This window comes from Lepidochelys kempii, chromosome 25, assembly GCF_965140265.1.
Source record: "Lepidochelys kempii isolate rLepKem1 chromosome 25, rLepKem1.hap2, whole genome shotgun sequence".
In the NCBI taxonomy this organism is placed as follows: domain Eukaryota; kingdom Metazoa; phylum Chordata; order Testudines; family Cheloniidae; genus Lepidochelys; species Lepidochelys kempii.
Window position 1 is genome coordinate 9,694,369 of NC_133280.1, and position 15,766 is coordinate 9,710,134.

The 15,766-nt window shown below is 43.4% G+C and overlaps 1 protein-coding gene across 11 annotated transcripts in view; it reads left to right on the forward strand.

Moving 5' to 3' along the window:
* The window catches only part of KDM4B (lysine demethylase 4B), a 178,737-nt gene that overhangs the window by 39,873 nt on the left and 123,098 nt on the right, over positions 1-15,766 (forward strand). For 10 of the 11 annotated variants that reach the window (XR_012156240.1, XM_073324669.1, XM_073324670.1 and 7 more), the window contains exon 5: positions 3,149-3,342. Coding sequence is in view for 10 of the 11 variants with exons in the window: in XM_073324669.1 (XP_073180770.1) it covers positions 3,149-3,342 (194 nt within the window). In the remaining variant the exon portion in view is untranslated. Of the gene's footprint in view, positions 1-3,148; positions 3,343-5,704; positions 6,596-15,766 lie in introns of those variants that run through there. The other variant, XM_073324676.1, reaches the window with a different exon arrangement.

The window sequence follows — 15,766 nt, forward strand, 5'->3', positions numbered from 1 at the left end:
GTAGGAAATTTTTATTTGGATTTCTAATTCTTCATTTTGGGTATAGTTGTCCTGTACACCTGCCTACACTGAGCTGGGATAAAGAGTGAACACGTTTCACGGGCTAGACCCCAATGTGCAGACTCCAATAGCCAGTTGGAACTACAGGGGTTATTTAGGTAACTGTAATATCTCTTTTCAGAGGAGTGGACACTGTTTTTATTGGTTGCGAGTGTACTACTTTTGTGTGTTCACTGGGGAAAGTAACTAGATAATGGTTATAGAGAACGTCTAAAAATCAGAATAAGGTTCTCTTTGAAGAGAAGAAATATACAATGGTCCCCTCTTGCTTATTTCCTTTTGAGCTGAAAACTGTATCTCTGGAGTGTTGACTGTCTGGTTGTAATATTTAGACAGTTAAAATGAGATCACACTGTCAAACGTGTAGTGCTTCTGTGTACACAACAGAGCAAACATTGGGAACAAACATTTTACACTTGAGCTTCTTGACTGTATAAAGAAAAATCCATCTCCCCCCCCCCATCTGACTTGAAATAAATATACATTATTGAGGCCTTCCACAGCAGTGGTTACTCAAAATGTTTGTTGACTTAGATACATTAATATTAGTATCTCTTACATGCCTGTGGCATTTTCCAGTGATGATGACCTGGGCCAAATATAAAGCTGATTTTTTTTTAAAGACTTTTCAAAATTGATTTTTGCACCTGTATTTGAACCTTATAAGTAATGATTATTTACTTCAAATAAACAGATAACTTGTAATTGGTTTACCAGGCATTTAAATGTATGCGCATGCTCTTGGTAACTGGCTTTGTCTAAGTATTGTGACAGGGTTGGGCCAGATGGCTACAGGAGAGTAATAGAAGGCAGATATATTAGCCCCAGGTTAAGTAGGTCCCCTTTCCCTTGGTAAGGTAACAGGGAAGGTTCCAGAACAATCAGGAACCTTCTGGAGACCATTAAGACAGGCTGATTAGAACACCTGCAGCCAATCAAGAAGCTGCTAGAATCAATTAAGGCAGGCTAATCAGGGCACCTGGGTTTAAAAAGGAGCTTACTTCAATTTGTGGTGCGTGTGTGAGGAGCTGGGAGCAAGAGGCACTAGGAGCTGAGAGTGAGAACGTGGATTGTTGGAGGACTGAGGAGTACAAGCATTATCAGACACCAGGAGGAAGGTCCTATGGTGAGGATAAAGAAGGTGTTGGGAGGAGGCCATGGGGAAGTAGCCCGGGGAGTTGTAGCTGTCGCACAGCTGTTCCAGGAGGCACTCTAGACAGCTGCATTCCACAGGGCCCTGGGCTGGAACCCAGAGTAGAGGGCGGGCCCGGGTTCCCCCCAAACCTCCCAACTCCTGGTCAGACACAGGAGGAGTCAAACGGGATTGTGGGTTCAGAAAAACGTCCAAACTGAGGGCTGCCATGAAGCTCCAAGGCGAGCAAATCCACCAATAAGCACAAGATCCACCAAGGTAGAGGAGGAACTTTGTCACGGTATTTATGTTGCTCCCATCACTGAGGTATTGGAATACTCAAATATGTAGTTATGTTACACCTGTTGTGCTACTTCCTTTCATGCTTTTTACTGGGATCCTTTCTGTGGTGCTGTGCAGGTTGATGTAAAAGTGGAATCAAGGGACACTTACCTTTAACGTGTTCCATGTTTCCATGTATTGCAAAGTGCATTTGAATTGGTCCTTGGCATAACAGTAGAGCTACCTTTAACATGGTTGTGAAAAACCATGTTAAAGGTAGCTCTACTGTTATGCCAAGGACCAATTCAAATGCACTTTGCAATACATGGAAACATGGAACACGTTAAAGGTAAGTGACAGTTAGCCTTTTAAACTATGTTAACTTAAATTTCTTTTCAAAAGCAATAGTGTGGATGCAACTTGAATCTCTACTAATCCTATAGGTGCTGCAAGCAAGCTGCAGCAGGTATTTCAAGAACAATTTTGAATACATGTGGGGCACTCGGGCAGGGGGAGAGAAAGGGTACTGCTAGCTTCCTTTTGGGAATTCTATACTCAGTCAACCTTTACGCTACCAGCTTGTGCTCATCTGTGGTCTTACCAGTCTTTACTGCGATGGAGAAAACCAACTAACAGGAACTGTTAAACCTTTTTCTCCCCACTGTTAATTCTCTTATAATCTTGAAAATAGAAAAATTCCACATCCCAATTTTGTCTTTCTGACATCTCTATGCCAGCATTTGAGGTGGGGCACTGTAATTTACTTTGGCTTTGCATGTATTCTCATTAATTAAGGGCACTTTTGAAAGCATTGCATCTAACAGTCTGTTCAGTGAAGGACTGCTGCTGCTTTAGAGCCATCTACTGGTATAGGCACTATACAGTCCAGTGCACTTGATCAGTGTCCCCAAAGTGGATCCTTCACTTGAAAGTTATTTGAAAAGAGCATGTAAATTTACTTTACTGTTACTTAATTTTATTTTTCTGATTGAGTCAGTTTCCAAGTGGTGGAGCCCCCACAGAACACACATGCCTACTCTGGAGATAATGCAGCTTCTAATTAAACACTATCTTGAAGCCTTACCAAAAAAGTAGCAAAATCTTTCCTTAGTGTATGGTGAACATTTATTTAAAAAAAGCAAATGCATTGGAGTGATTGGAACTTAAAGGGATTGAATTAGTGCAGACACAGAAGCCTGCCTGGAAAACACAAGATGCTAGAATAAATTTATATCCAAATTTTAGGCTTTAAAGAGAGATAAAATTTTGGATGTGAGCCTTTTAACCTTTTTGTGTATCTTGTAGCTTTTGTAATCACTTGGGTGGGAGGAGATGTAGGGCATAAACTGCACTGTGTAAAATGTATGTATTTTTAAAAAAAGATTCATCTATTTATATGAAAGAGTAGCATCTAACTTCATATTAACCAAGATAAAAAAAATTGCAAGGTCTATCACTCATGTTTCAGAGCATGCACTGATCCCTCTTTGGGCTCAGGAAGTTAGCCGTCCTTTCTTTATGATGTGTAGTATTGTGCCTATGACGTACCTGACTTCATCAAATTTTGGAGACAGGATACTGGAGCAGATCAAGGATTATCAGTCTGTTGTGCTAAAGCAGCTCCTGATATGTTTCTACTTTGACTATGCTGAATGGAGTCCTCTTGTCTTGTAGGATGTAGAAGAATGGAATATTGGGAATCTGAACACCTTGTTGGACATGGTGGAGCATGAGTGTGGGATTATCATAGAAGGTGTGAACACCCCCTACCTTTATTTTGGCATGTGGAAAACAACATTTGCATGGCATACTGAGGACATGGATCTCTACAGCATCAATTACCTGCATTTTGGGGAGCCGAAATCCTGGTGAGTGGGTAGAATGCTGATGAGAGAAATAGTCATGAACCTGTGTCTCTGCTCAGACCTACTCTAACCTAATTTTCTATCTCTGTGTAAGGTCTTGTGTATCACCCCAGTACGCAACCTTGATAGGAAGCCAACTGCTGTTATATTCACTTTCATTTTATGGTCAATTATTTGGTCATAAAGTTGACATCACTGTAAGTTAGTACCCCTTAGACTTCAGATTAGTTATACTGACATAAACAGCTTGCTGCTTTCATTAAACAAAAAACTCTTGAAAACCCAGTCTTACACTAGCATTCCTTTGTAGGCTATTCCAACAGAGGTCTACACAAGCTCTCTTTCCCCACTTTCTCTCCTACTTGCCATTTGAATACATTATCTTTCCTTCACTTTTCTATCTTGCTATCTCACTTTGAAGTGTAAGTCCTGGCTCTGACATCCTTCTTTAAGGGTGTCCATAAGAGAACAGAGAACTTGGGGAGGGAAGGGGCTAAAAACAGTAAGAACTGTATTTCAGCAGTTGAGACGTTTTGTAATGAATGCACAGGATTGAAGTTGAGACACATAAACAGTGATAGTGAAACATGAGCACTGCTGAAACACTTCAGTACTGAAACACTGCAGTCCTCACATTTTGCTGTGGGGCAGAAGGCATCTGTTACCTTAAGCTTCTACGGTTGAATATGTAAGATATTCTCAATCTCTGGAGGCAGGTGAGGGAGTTACTTCTTCCTGGCTGATTCTTAAATCAGCATATTAAGTATTTATTTGGAGGTGTTTATGCATCGCCTGGTTAGAACTAACTTTCTATGAAAATGATCAGTAAATAGGGGTGAAATGGGGGAGTCAGGGAAGATGGAATTGAATAGCTTACAAAAAGTCTGTATATTTGGTTTCCACAGGCCTCCTTCTGTTTAAAAGTATAACCAGAGAGACTTGGCGACCCAAAAGAGTGATTTTCTGGGCATCTTGATGTGACTAATAAATATTGACATTTGCATGCAAATTCAAGCTTAAATGTCACAGTAAAGCTCTTGTCACTGTGCCCTGGCACTGGCAGACAAGATCTTCCCATCTCTCAACAATATGAGTCCCCAGTGATGCCACTTATCTCCAGGCTGATCAAGCCTGCGGGTGTATGAGAGTTACCAGGAGGAAGGAGCCTGTAATGAATAAATATGGTGGTCCTTTACAAAGCAGAGGGAATGGGGAGGAGGGGCTGGTCTATGACACATTCAGCCATTGTCTTGGTGCAAATCTTTAATATCTGCCATTGGGTGATGCAAACTATTTTTCTGGCTCACCTGGCTTCACAGTTTCTCTTATTCAGGCAGAGGTGAAAGGACCTACAGGAGCAGTTAAGCACTCTGATAAACTAGTGTGACTTGAGGAGAAGTGGATCTCTGGGTTCTGAATAAAATGTGACAAACTTTCATTTTAGATACCATCAAATTGTCTTTGTCTTTGTAAGCAGCACATCCAAAATCATCTTTATTTGGTCCCTGGTCTCCACTAGGTGGTGCCAGAGTTGCATCAGAAATCTTTACTGTCCTTTAACCACAGCACTGAATATGAGGAAAGGTAAAGCGGAAGGTCTTGGTTCTGGTAGTCTAAAGCCACACCTGAGTGTATAGATGTAAGTTGCTGTAAAATGTGTGCTCTAAAACGCTATATGCAGAACCCATATTTAATGAAAACAGGGTTTGCATTGGGGACATATGGTTTTAATGATACCTAGTCACTCCGTTACACATTTGTGCATAGTCAGCCCCTTTTCCTTAGTTTCTTGAGTTTTTCATTCTGTACCCAGAAGAGGAGTGTTGCCTTCAGAAAACAGGAATGAGACCAGTTTTATCTCTGAGAGAAACATAAGCCCAGCACCAGAATAGTAGCTGCTGTTTTGTATACAAAGACCCTACGCAGCAGCATTTGGATTTTGTGGGAGAAGGTTTAAGAATAGAATATAGAGAAAAGCCATTTTTAACTGGCACTCTATGTGTATGAGGCCTGACTTGAAATGTTGCCCTTCTACCCTGCATTTTTCCAGTTTCACAAATTCTTCTTGGAGTAATACAAGTAACGAGCAGTGATGCGTATCAGAAGGACAACCAGCTCTTCCTGTAAAGCTGTTGTGGCTTCCGTCAAGACCAGTTCTGCATTAAACAGTGGGATTCCCACAAGCTAGCCCCTGTTTCTGTGGGAGATGTGGAGCTTGTAGCTAAAGATGGCTGTGTGTGTGTTGCACAGTTATCTGAAGGAGGCAAAACAGAGAGAACTGAAAGCTCAACCTGTGTAGTAGAGCCAGCAGCTGCTAAAGTGCTTAGAGGGTTTAATCTGCTTTTGTTTCTCTCATCTTGCTCAGGAGTTGAGGGTGGGAGCAGGTGAAGCAAGAGGAGACCTGCAAAAACTGAGTCCCAGTTCCTAGTGGAGAAGTAAAGAGGAAACGCAGATGTTGGAGAGAGCAACCACCAGACATTTGTGTGTGGGGTGGGGAAGAGAAATGATAAAACCTGCCTTTAAAGGGACTTACGAGATTTTGCGTGTGTGTGTGTGTTTTTTGGTTTTGCCCATTAAAATCACAGGAGAGTACTCTGCAACTGGTGGAGAGCTGATTGTGCCATGTTTAGCGATGGAGCATGGATAAGGTTTTAGATTAACCCAGCCATTCAGTGGCTGGGCAGGTTTTGTATTGTAACCAGTTACATAAAGTAAATATTATGAAAAATAAGTATGTTGAGGTCAGGTCATGGGTTAGGCAAAACATTTTTCCGTTGGGCTGAGCTTGTTATATAGATGACAGTCTCTAACACAAAGATAGATGTGTTGTGACAAGATGCCATTGCTGGTTTGGGAGGACTTCCGCTGTTCCCTTAAGCACAAGGCTAGAGCATGTCACTCGCCCAAGTCTTTTCCTCTTTGCTCTTCACTCTGACAGCTCCAATTAATGATTTCTGAAGCTCTTCTGTGAAAGCACGTTGTCTGATAGAGTCTGGAGTTTGCAAACTGCTCTGAGCAGACCTGAGAACTTTCAGGCATGCTAGCCAATTCTCATCTCCCAGCTATGGTTGCAGTGCTGCTACAAATCAGTCGGAGGAGCTCCTGAACTTCAGAGCAGAGACTCCTGCACAGCAGGCTGGCCTCAGAGATGTCTGTAATGATGGTTCTGTTTTTCTGGCCGCACCTCTGTGGAAATTTCCCAGCTTCCTTCATCCTTTTTATAGACTATTCGACCCTGGTAGCGATCATCTTAGAGGCACCTCGGGGAATAGCAGGAGTGCAGAAAGTTACAAACTCTACCAGTTTGGCGCTGTGCTCTGCAATAATAGAGGGAGGGCTATTGTTAGGTTGTCAGCTAAAGATGTTTCTACACTGAAACTGAATGATCCTTTCTATATTAGTAGTCTTCCACCTGCTTGAAATAGTCCATCCAATAAATAAATATTCCCCCTCTCTATATCAATATTTTTCTTATCCATGTCATTTTTTTTAGGTTTCTTTAGTTTAATCCAGAGTGAGGCTGTCAGGTCTCTAGTGAATAGTCCTGCTTTGCAATGGAGGGGGTCTTGCCTAGCCTAAGAGGCTGCTTCTCCTCCTCCTGCCAGGAAGGGGGCAGAAATCGGGCTGACTGAGGTTGCCTCCCAGACTCTGGCCCTGGTGGTTCTGCTGGAATTATCCCCCTCCAAAGTTTTACTTTTATGGGGACTTGGTAAAGGGAAGAAACCCTTCAACTCTCCTCAGGGAGGGTGAGGAAAATTTGGACTGTGGAAAGTCACCTCCGGACTCTTTCCAGTGAAGATAAAGTGAAAATGCTAAGTTTCAGAGTAACAGCCGTGTTAGTCTGTATTCGCAAAAAGAAAAGGAGGACTTGTGGCACCTTAGAGACTAACCAATTTATTTGAGCATCAGCTTTCGTGAGCTACAGCGGTAGCTCACGAAAGCTGATGCTCAAATAAATTGGTTAGTCTCTAAAATGCCACAAGTCCTCCTTTTCTTTTTGAAAATGATAAGGGTCTCACAGGAGAGGGAGGTATGTGATATGATATGGGAGAGAGATTTTGTGTGGATGAGTCTCAGAGGGGAGTGTGCCCAGAAGAAGTCACTGTGGCGTAGCCTCTCCATTCCTGTCCCCAGAGATTCTGGGGTAAGTCAGCCTCCCACAAAGCATGGATTGTGTATGTTGGAAGGGGAGTTACAATGAATGTTTGCATTTCAGTGGATAAAGATGACTTCTTAGTACCCTGCGTATAAGCTGTTTGGTTGTACAGCTGCTTGTTTTGTGTGTGTGTGTGTGTGTGTGTATATATCTATTTCATTGCATAGAAGCCCTGGTGCCAACACCTCCTTGTGTTACTTCACTTTGATAGACTGAGCAGAACAAACTGTCGCAAGATCAGTTCCTCCTTCAGTCTTGTTTCCAAGGGAAGCGGATGAGAAATGTTCAGAGTAAAGTGAAGTGTGCAGACAGTGGAGGGTCATCCAGTGATGAGAGAGAGAGAAGGCATCAAGAAGGGCAGCTTTCTCTCTGCTTCCAAACTCTCACTAAACAATTCCCTGGGTTCCTCAGCTTCTAGATCAGGGGTAGTCAATTTTTTTTTTCAAGATCCAAATTTCTTGGTTAAGGTATAATCAAGGATAGACTCCAGAGAACATAATAATACAACAATGATGATGATGATGACTAAATAAAAAGATTTGGGGGTACATTCAAAAGTGTCTGGCGGTCCAGATTTGACCCACAGTCCACCTATTGACTTACCCCTCTTCTAGGTCATCATAACACACACACCCTGGGAGAAAAGGCGGGTAACAGTGTCTGTCCTCAGCTGGTGCTGTTCCTGCTGTAGAGAGAAACCCAAAGGGGGCAGTGTGTTTTGCTTGCCTCTTATCAGAGAAGCTTGATCATGTCTCCTTTGATGCCCCCAATGTTCAGATTCATCTGTAGCATGTTGTGATGACCATGTGGCTGTCTCAAGCCCAGCAGAGGCCATTCTTTGAGGTGTGAGGTAGGAAGGGGTCACCTGGCTTCAAACACACATTTCAGAAAACTTTGAGCTGTTGAGTAATTTCATTTTAAGTTTCACAGTCATGGAGCTGCCAGATTGAGTCTCTTGCTTGCATGTCTCTCCCTAATTATAATATACTGTTCCTCTTACATTAGTAGCTTAATTACAACCTTTTCATAGTCTGTCTTCATTTTCTAAAGTTTGAATTTATTCCAGTTTACAGCCTGTATTAAACCTCTTGTGGTAGGAGTTTTTAGTGTATCAATTATACGTATTATGTATAATTACCTTATATACCCATATGTGGAGCTTTAAAATGCAGCAAATTGTCAAATGATGTTAACAGGAGACTTGACTTTATAATGACAAAAGCAACTAAATTGAATGCCAAGACCAATGCTCTCTGCTCATCACGCTCTGCTGAGGGATGTCTTTTGTCTCAGCCGTTGTGAACTCAAAAGTTTGTGTTGAAGAGTGACAATAGCAATGCTACAAGGTGCCATATACTGAGTTTATATAAGCTCTCCTATATCCTTTGTTGAAGCTTGGTCACTATATCCACTCAAAGCTGCAGTAGCAGTCATGCACATTTAAGGTACCTGAATCAGCTCTTGAGGGGATAATACTGCTTTGCACTGTCTGTTGCCATCTGAAGATTTCCAAGTGCTTTCCAGACATTGCCTCGAAACAGCCTTCTGAAATAGGTGAGTTTTAATATGTACCCATTTTACAGAGCAAGTTAGTAGCAAAACTACTATTGTTGGTTCCCTTTATGCAGCTTGTTTAGTCTGCTGAGATACAGTTAGAGAATTAATTCCTCACTTAGAGGGTGTGGTTAATTACAGTCGAACAATTTTGAATTGTGTTCTGGGCTTTAGAAAAGCTGGCCATTGAGGTTAAAGCTAATATAGTCGTTAATCTATCCTTGCCCTGAAGTGCACATATAATGAGTTACATTTGAAATATGTCCCTGCCCTAGTATGAAGAATTCTTCAGTACCTAAACAAGTCCTTAAATTGTGAATGAGTTTGATACTGTGGGTTTAGTTGGTTATGTACATGAGACAGTAAGTCTCATGCTATTAGGCAGCCTCAGATTTGTGGTGTGGAGCCCACTGTTTGTGATAAGGGTGTGTCTTAGATGTTCTGAGAGTACCACCACGTATGAATAGTTGCACTATTTGATCTTTTCCTTTCTTCCAAACACCAGTGGAATAACATTCTTTAAAACTTTCTCTCTAAAAACACAGCTTGAGTCAAAGCAATGGGGGAGGACGCTTCCCTGCATAGGATAAATCTCTGTCCACAATGGTCAGGAAAACAGTATGAGAAACGTGCTTGCCTCAGCCATGTTTAGGCAAGGCTGGTTCTAACTAGCCTGTTTTTGATCCCAGCGTTGTTAGGGCCTGAATCCCCATATTTTTCAGTGGAGATGAAGTGGGAAGGTACAGTTGACAAATGTTTGATTCTGTGCTAAGATATTGTTCATCTGGAAATGGAATGTATTTGAGAACCCTCCTTCCTTCTTTCCTGACCAGTTACATATACTGTAGCAGCTGCAAATGGAAAAGAGCTGATAGTTTTACTGCAGATTTTTTTTTTCATTATTGTCTCAGGGTGCATTGCAGCTGTCTTTGTCGGAACCCTTGCCCTCCCTGTCCTCCAGGATAGAAAATGTTAATCCCTCGGGAGTGATCTTGGATAAAGAAAATGACCTGCCTAATGCTGTTGTGAAGCTCAGCTATGCCAGCTTCTTTTCTTCCCTGTTCTAAATGTATAGGCAGGACATTTTATCCTTGCTTATCCCCATTTCCCCTATGTGATGTTCTTTACCCCCCATCCACTTTAACACACCCTCACATATGTTGCAATTTGCTTTGAGCTTGGTGCAGTCTCATTTAAGACTGCTGGGTTTAGTGTTTGGTACTGAATTGTCTGGCAACAGGGGAGAGTTGGGAGGGGTATTTGTCCCTTACCCCATTATTGCCTTCTGATTATTACTCTCTCAAGGGGGCCATAGCACAAGGATGTTCAAATGTTAAATCAATCATTTGTGATGATCAGACTTGATTAGTGGGATCCCTTTAACCCCGTACACTCTGGAGAGCCTGCAAGTCTCTTAAGGGTAAATTAGCTGAAAGCTTGAATGTGCCTGTTGACCTTTAGGAAACTGAGAACACTTTAAACACCTTGCACGGAGAATGTTTTCCTTTGATTCAGCTTCATGTAGATATTTCTCTACTGTGTTTATATTCTTCACTCTTTGCTTTGGGAGATTTTCACAAGAGAAAATAATTTTTTTCCCCACTGACACCTTCAGCCGCCTCACACAGGAAGCGTGCAGGGCTGGCTTGTTTTAGTATTTGTGCACTGCGCACTTGCATTGTTTGCATGTTCCATTCTGGCAGGAGAGATTTATGGGTGTGGGGAAGTAGGGGGAAGGCCATTCAGGCAGCGACAGGAAATTTGTGAGCTGCAGGGAGCCATCCAGCCACCGTTCCTCCATGTAATCTGTTTTATGGTTCTGCAGTTTTGGATGGAGGGAGGATAGAATTTATAGTGGTGATTGATTTATGGATTAGCCAAAGCACCATTTGCGCTTGGGGTGATTTGCCAAAGCAAGGCTCTTTTCAGTTGATTGGGGGGGGGGACGGGGGAAGGGTTGGGTAATGCATATTCCTTTTATTTCTTTCAGTGGAGGATATTAAGAGGCAGAGCAACTTCTCCCTCTCCTCCTGCCCCCCCCCCCCCTTGCAGTCACCCAACTGTGTTTGGTTGAAGCTTCTCTGGAATGGGGATTCTGCATTAAGAATCTGTTCATGCGTGTTGATCACTCTGGGATTCATGAAAGGAATGATGTATTGAGATGCAGAGTTGCATCCCCCTGTAATTCAGTGATAGATGGGAGGAATGCAGCAGAGAGTTATTAATACGGGCTTTCAGGCTTCATATACCGCAGTCATTAGTTAATCAATACAAACCACACCATAGTGCTAATATTCAAACAGACCTTCTTGCAGGCTCCCACATGATTTCTGAGCAGACACAGTTTGGCCTGCAGGTGGTGCTGTGGTGAAGGACACAGTAATCATGTGAAGCAGGAGCAGCACTGCGTTTACGGTTTGTTCTTAGGACCCAGAGAATTGGTGTATAATAGGGAGGTTGAAGATTGGATGAGTTGAATGGTTTTAATGCCATTAGGGAACCAAAGAGTTACCTATGAGGAATTGTTATTCAGCTCCTGAACTGTCACCCTTGTTACTTTCCCCAGAGCAGGAGTCAACAGTTGAAACAATGGGAAATTCTCTTTACGCAGATAAACGTTTAAATGATTGTGTTACGTTGCTGTGGACATTTTGGAAACTGATAATTGTCCCAACAAGTACTGTGCATTAGGACCCAGGTGGTGCCCCCATGTGTTCTTGGGGCAAAACCTTCAGAGAGACTCTCCAGCCAGTAGGAGCAGCCAAAGCAGAGAGTGTTGCCCTGCAGGGGAGGATGTAAAAGGGGGCCCTACCGGGCCACCCCTCCCCCAACATCCCTAGAACGGTGCACGGGAGATCTCGCCACACACTGTGCGCAGGTGGTGCCTCCCTTCCCCCACAATGTAGCCTTGAGGAAACCTCGCAGAGAGGAATCAACCAGAGGTTCCAGCTTTTTCAGAGCAACTGTAGAAGGAGCCAAACCAGGGGCCTTGGGACATTGAAAGAGTTACTTACTGTTTTGACTGGGCATCTTGTTCCCCAAGTTGATTGGCTGTTTGCTCTAACTCCTCTTCCTTCAGTTGCTTCACCTCAGCTTCATTCCACACCTGCCCTCTTACCCTCTGCTCTGTTCCCCTCCTCCCACTTCCCTTCAGTGTCCCCTCTCCCCTTGCTTTTCTTTTCATTTAGCTGATCATCTCATAACTACCCCCCCCCATCCTTCAAAAATAATGGAGCCAATACGACATTTCCTATCATCGCGTTGTTCATTTGTCTTGTTATACTCCTTTCCCTGATCCTGTACCTATCTTGTCTGTTTAGCTTGTAAGCTCTTCATGGCAAGGACTGTACTGCCGGGTTTGTACAGTGCCTAGCACAGTGGGGCCCCTCCATTCTTGGTTAGTCCTAAGGCACTACTGTAATAAACTTAATTAATAATAATAATTAATGATTTCATTTCTTTTTCTACAGTGGTATGTCTCAATGCGTTCCTGTTCTGCTGGCTTAGTGTATAATGCATGAACTGCCTTCTCCCCCAGTACTAATAATTCATCACAGCTATATAGTCCCAGTCTGGATTGAGAAAGGCCCATCTCTGATGATAGAGAAGGCTCTTGCTGAAACTCAGTCTTCTGTTTTGCAAGTGCCTGCTCAAAGCTCAAACCTGATTTGAAATGAAGATCTTTTGGCTTCATGTGGCAATGGCATGTGGGCTGGCTAAGACTGAAAGGACCCACAATGGCACTGGAGGACTGTTTTAATTCATGGCTTCTTAATATCTGGGCATGAGTCAAGTTTTTCTCTTTACTCAGAAGAGGATATTGATCTAGGATGGCACAAGTGCAGTAAAGAGTAGTTTAAAATAGCGGAATTCCTGCAGTGTCTGATATTTATAGTGCTCTACACCAACAAAGTTCTATGTAAAATCGACCATTTAATTCTCCTCCTGTGTGAGGAAGATTATTAAAAATGTACTTCACTAGACGTGGGGGGTTGGGAGCCATAAAGGAACCTCTCATTGACCTGTATGTTGTTTGGAATACCTCTGTTTTACTCTTCAGTGCAGTGGGTCACTGGGGCAGGGATACTGACTCCAGACTGGAAGGTGCTATTGTTGTGTGAAAGGATAGTTTGTCACAGCAAAACCCTCTGATCTGTAAAGTTCCTGCTAGAATGGGCTGCTTCTCCTGTTCAGATTCATTTGAGATAGAGACAGAGGCTTCCAGATGAGGCCACCATTGCAAATGGACAGATTTGTTTTGTTCTGGTGCAGGCATTTATTCCATCTCCACTCCAGGAGCAACAAGGGGAGAGCATGCATTTTTCAGTGCCCAGTGAAGGGGACAACTCTTGCAGGCCAGTTGGTACAGGATAAGAACATCTGTTAACGTAGTGCCAGGCACTTAGTGGTCTCCCCCCACAGTGCATGTGCATAATTCTGGTTAACATTAATAAGAGTTACATATGCTCATTAAGGGGGAAATAGATCTCTTAATCTTTCTAGACTTTCTGCCAATAAACATTGCACTGCTTCTCTCTGTGCTGCACTTCAGCTCTTCTACCTCATGAAATGGCTGTTGGAAGTATAGGATAGTGTTGTGGAGGGTTTTTTGGGTAGGTTTTATAGGCATTTTAAAGTGCCTTACTGGTAAGAAGGAGGCTTCAGTTAGTGCTGATAGGTTGTAAGGGTGAATCTGACCTTGTAGTCCTTAAAACTAGGACTTGGTCCAGAAGATAGATAACAGTGCACTCACATTTCATGTATTTCCAACTCTTCTAACACACTGAACTGCTGATAACACTGGTTGAGGTTTTTCATTTTTATCCATAAGAATTTATTAAATTTCCTGTTGTGGGACAATGGATGGAGGTCTCTGTGTTAACGTCTCCCTTAGATACGTGGCTTCATGCAGTGACTAAAGGGGCCAGCGTAGCCGGGAAGCTGTAGAAAGTGCACAGCGCAGGCAGCGCTCTTTGGCTCTCCCCTCACAGGGACTTCACCCTCAAGTTGTCCACCTCATCCAAATCACTCTGTCGTCTCAGATAGCAAGGGCTACGGGGTAGGATCTTGTGCATGTAGGATAGACAGGATTGTACAGCAGGGGTGGGCAAACTTTTTGGCCCGAGGGCCACATCAGGCTGCAAAACTGTATGGAGGGCCGGGTAGGGAAGCCTGGCCCCGCCCCCTATCCTCTCCCTCCCACTTCCCACCCCCGCCCCTAACCACCCCCTGGGACCCAACCCCCTATCTAACCCCCGCTCCCGTTCCCCGTCCCTTGCCTCCCTGAACCTCTGCCCCATCCAACCGCCCCCTGTCCCCTGACGGCCCCCCCCAACCTCCGCCCCATCCAGCTGCCCCCTGGGATCCCTTGCCCCTTATCCAACTGCCCAGCCCCCTTACCATGCTGCTCAGAGCAGCATGTCTGGCAGCTGAGCAACCGGGCCAGAGCTAGACACACTGCCGCTCTGCCCTGCAGGAGCGCGCAGCCCCACTGCCCAGAGAGCTGCCCGCGCAGTGGTGTGGCTGCAGGGGAGGAGCTGGGGCTAGTCTCCCTGACTGGGAGCTCAGGGGCCAGGCAGGATGGTCCCGCGGGCCTGATGTGGCCCATGGGCTGTAGTTTACCCACCTCTGTTGTATAGCCAGCCTAACAGTGAAAGAAGAGTTATTTTGGCATTTTCTTTTTTATCTGAGTTAACTTCTCTTAAGGAACAGTCAGCATGTTGCTGTATGAAATGTCGTTTATGTTGCCAAGAGTTAGCAGGAGCACCAAGATGGTCTTCTATCCATTGTGAATAATGGAAGGATTTTAATTTCCCTGGCTGAGAAGGTCAGGCTTCTGCGGAGGAACATGTCATTCTCATAAAAATCTGTTCTGCAGAGCCATCTCTGCCATGATGCCTACAAGTAACCAGCTGGCTGATAATGGTGGTAGGACAGTTTATAATTTGTGTGTGTGATATAAACTAAACATGGTGGTAAAGTTTTGCATTAGCTGGTTAATACCAATAACCACCTGACTATCTTTCTTTCTCTTTGTGTGTAGTTCCTGCGCCTCTGACCTTTTTTGGGGTGAGCTTTATGGAGCATCATCTGTGCCTCTTTTTTTAATTGATTGTACAGTGTCTGCTGGAAGCAGCCAATAAGGAATAATTGATTAACAGTTCATGGAAATATATGCTTCATAAATGAGTGCTGTAAACTGAGATGATGGAGAATGGCAGGGGAGATGAATATTATCTGTTGAAGTGTGTAGTAATTATCTTCCTGGTCAAAATGGAAGATTAAGCCATTTCAGAATTTTTTTCCCCCCAAAAAACCTTTCCTTAGTAAAATACACCCTTCACACTCACTCGTTCACACACTGAATGCAGAACCTGAATGTAGGATTATTTCCTTCGCTGTGGACAGAGCTGCTTCTGTTGGTAACCTCCTTCTTGAGTTTTAATTGTCTATGGTTTCTGTCCTGTATGTGTTGTCATTAAGTTTACTGATGGTCATTCATTTTGAGCCCCCTTGTTTAAAGTAATACTTAAAAATTATATTGCAGTTTTGTTAGAGGCTTTCTTTAGTAAGTCACTGATGCAGAATCCAGAAGATAATTTTCTCATTGCTTAGCTGTCTTTTGGATGGGTTATATTTGGTGCTTACTAGCTGGCATGACCCATCTGGAAAACCCTGTGCACTGCACCCCTTCAAAAAAGAATAATTCTACTTTTT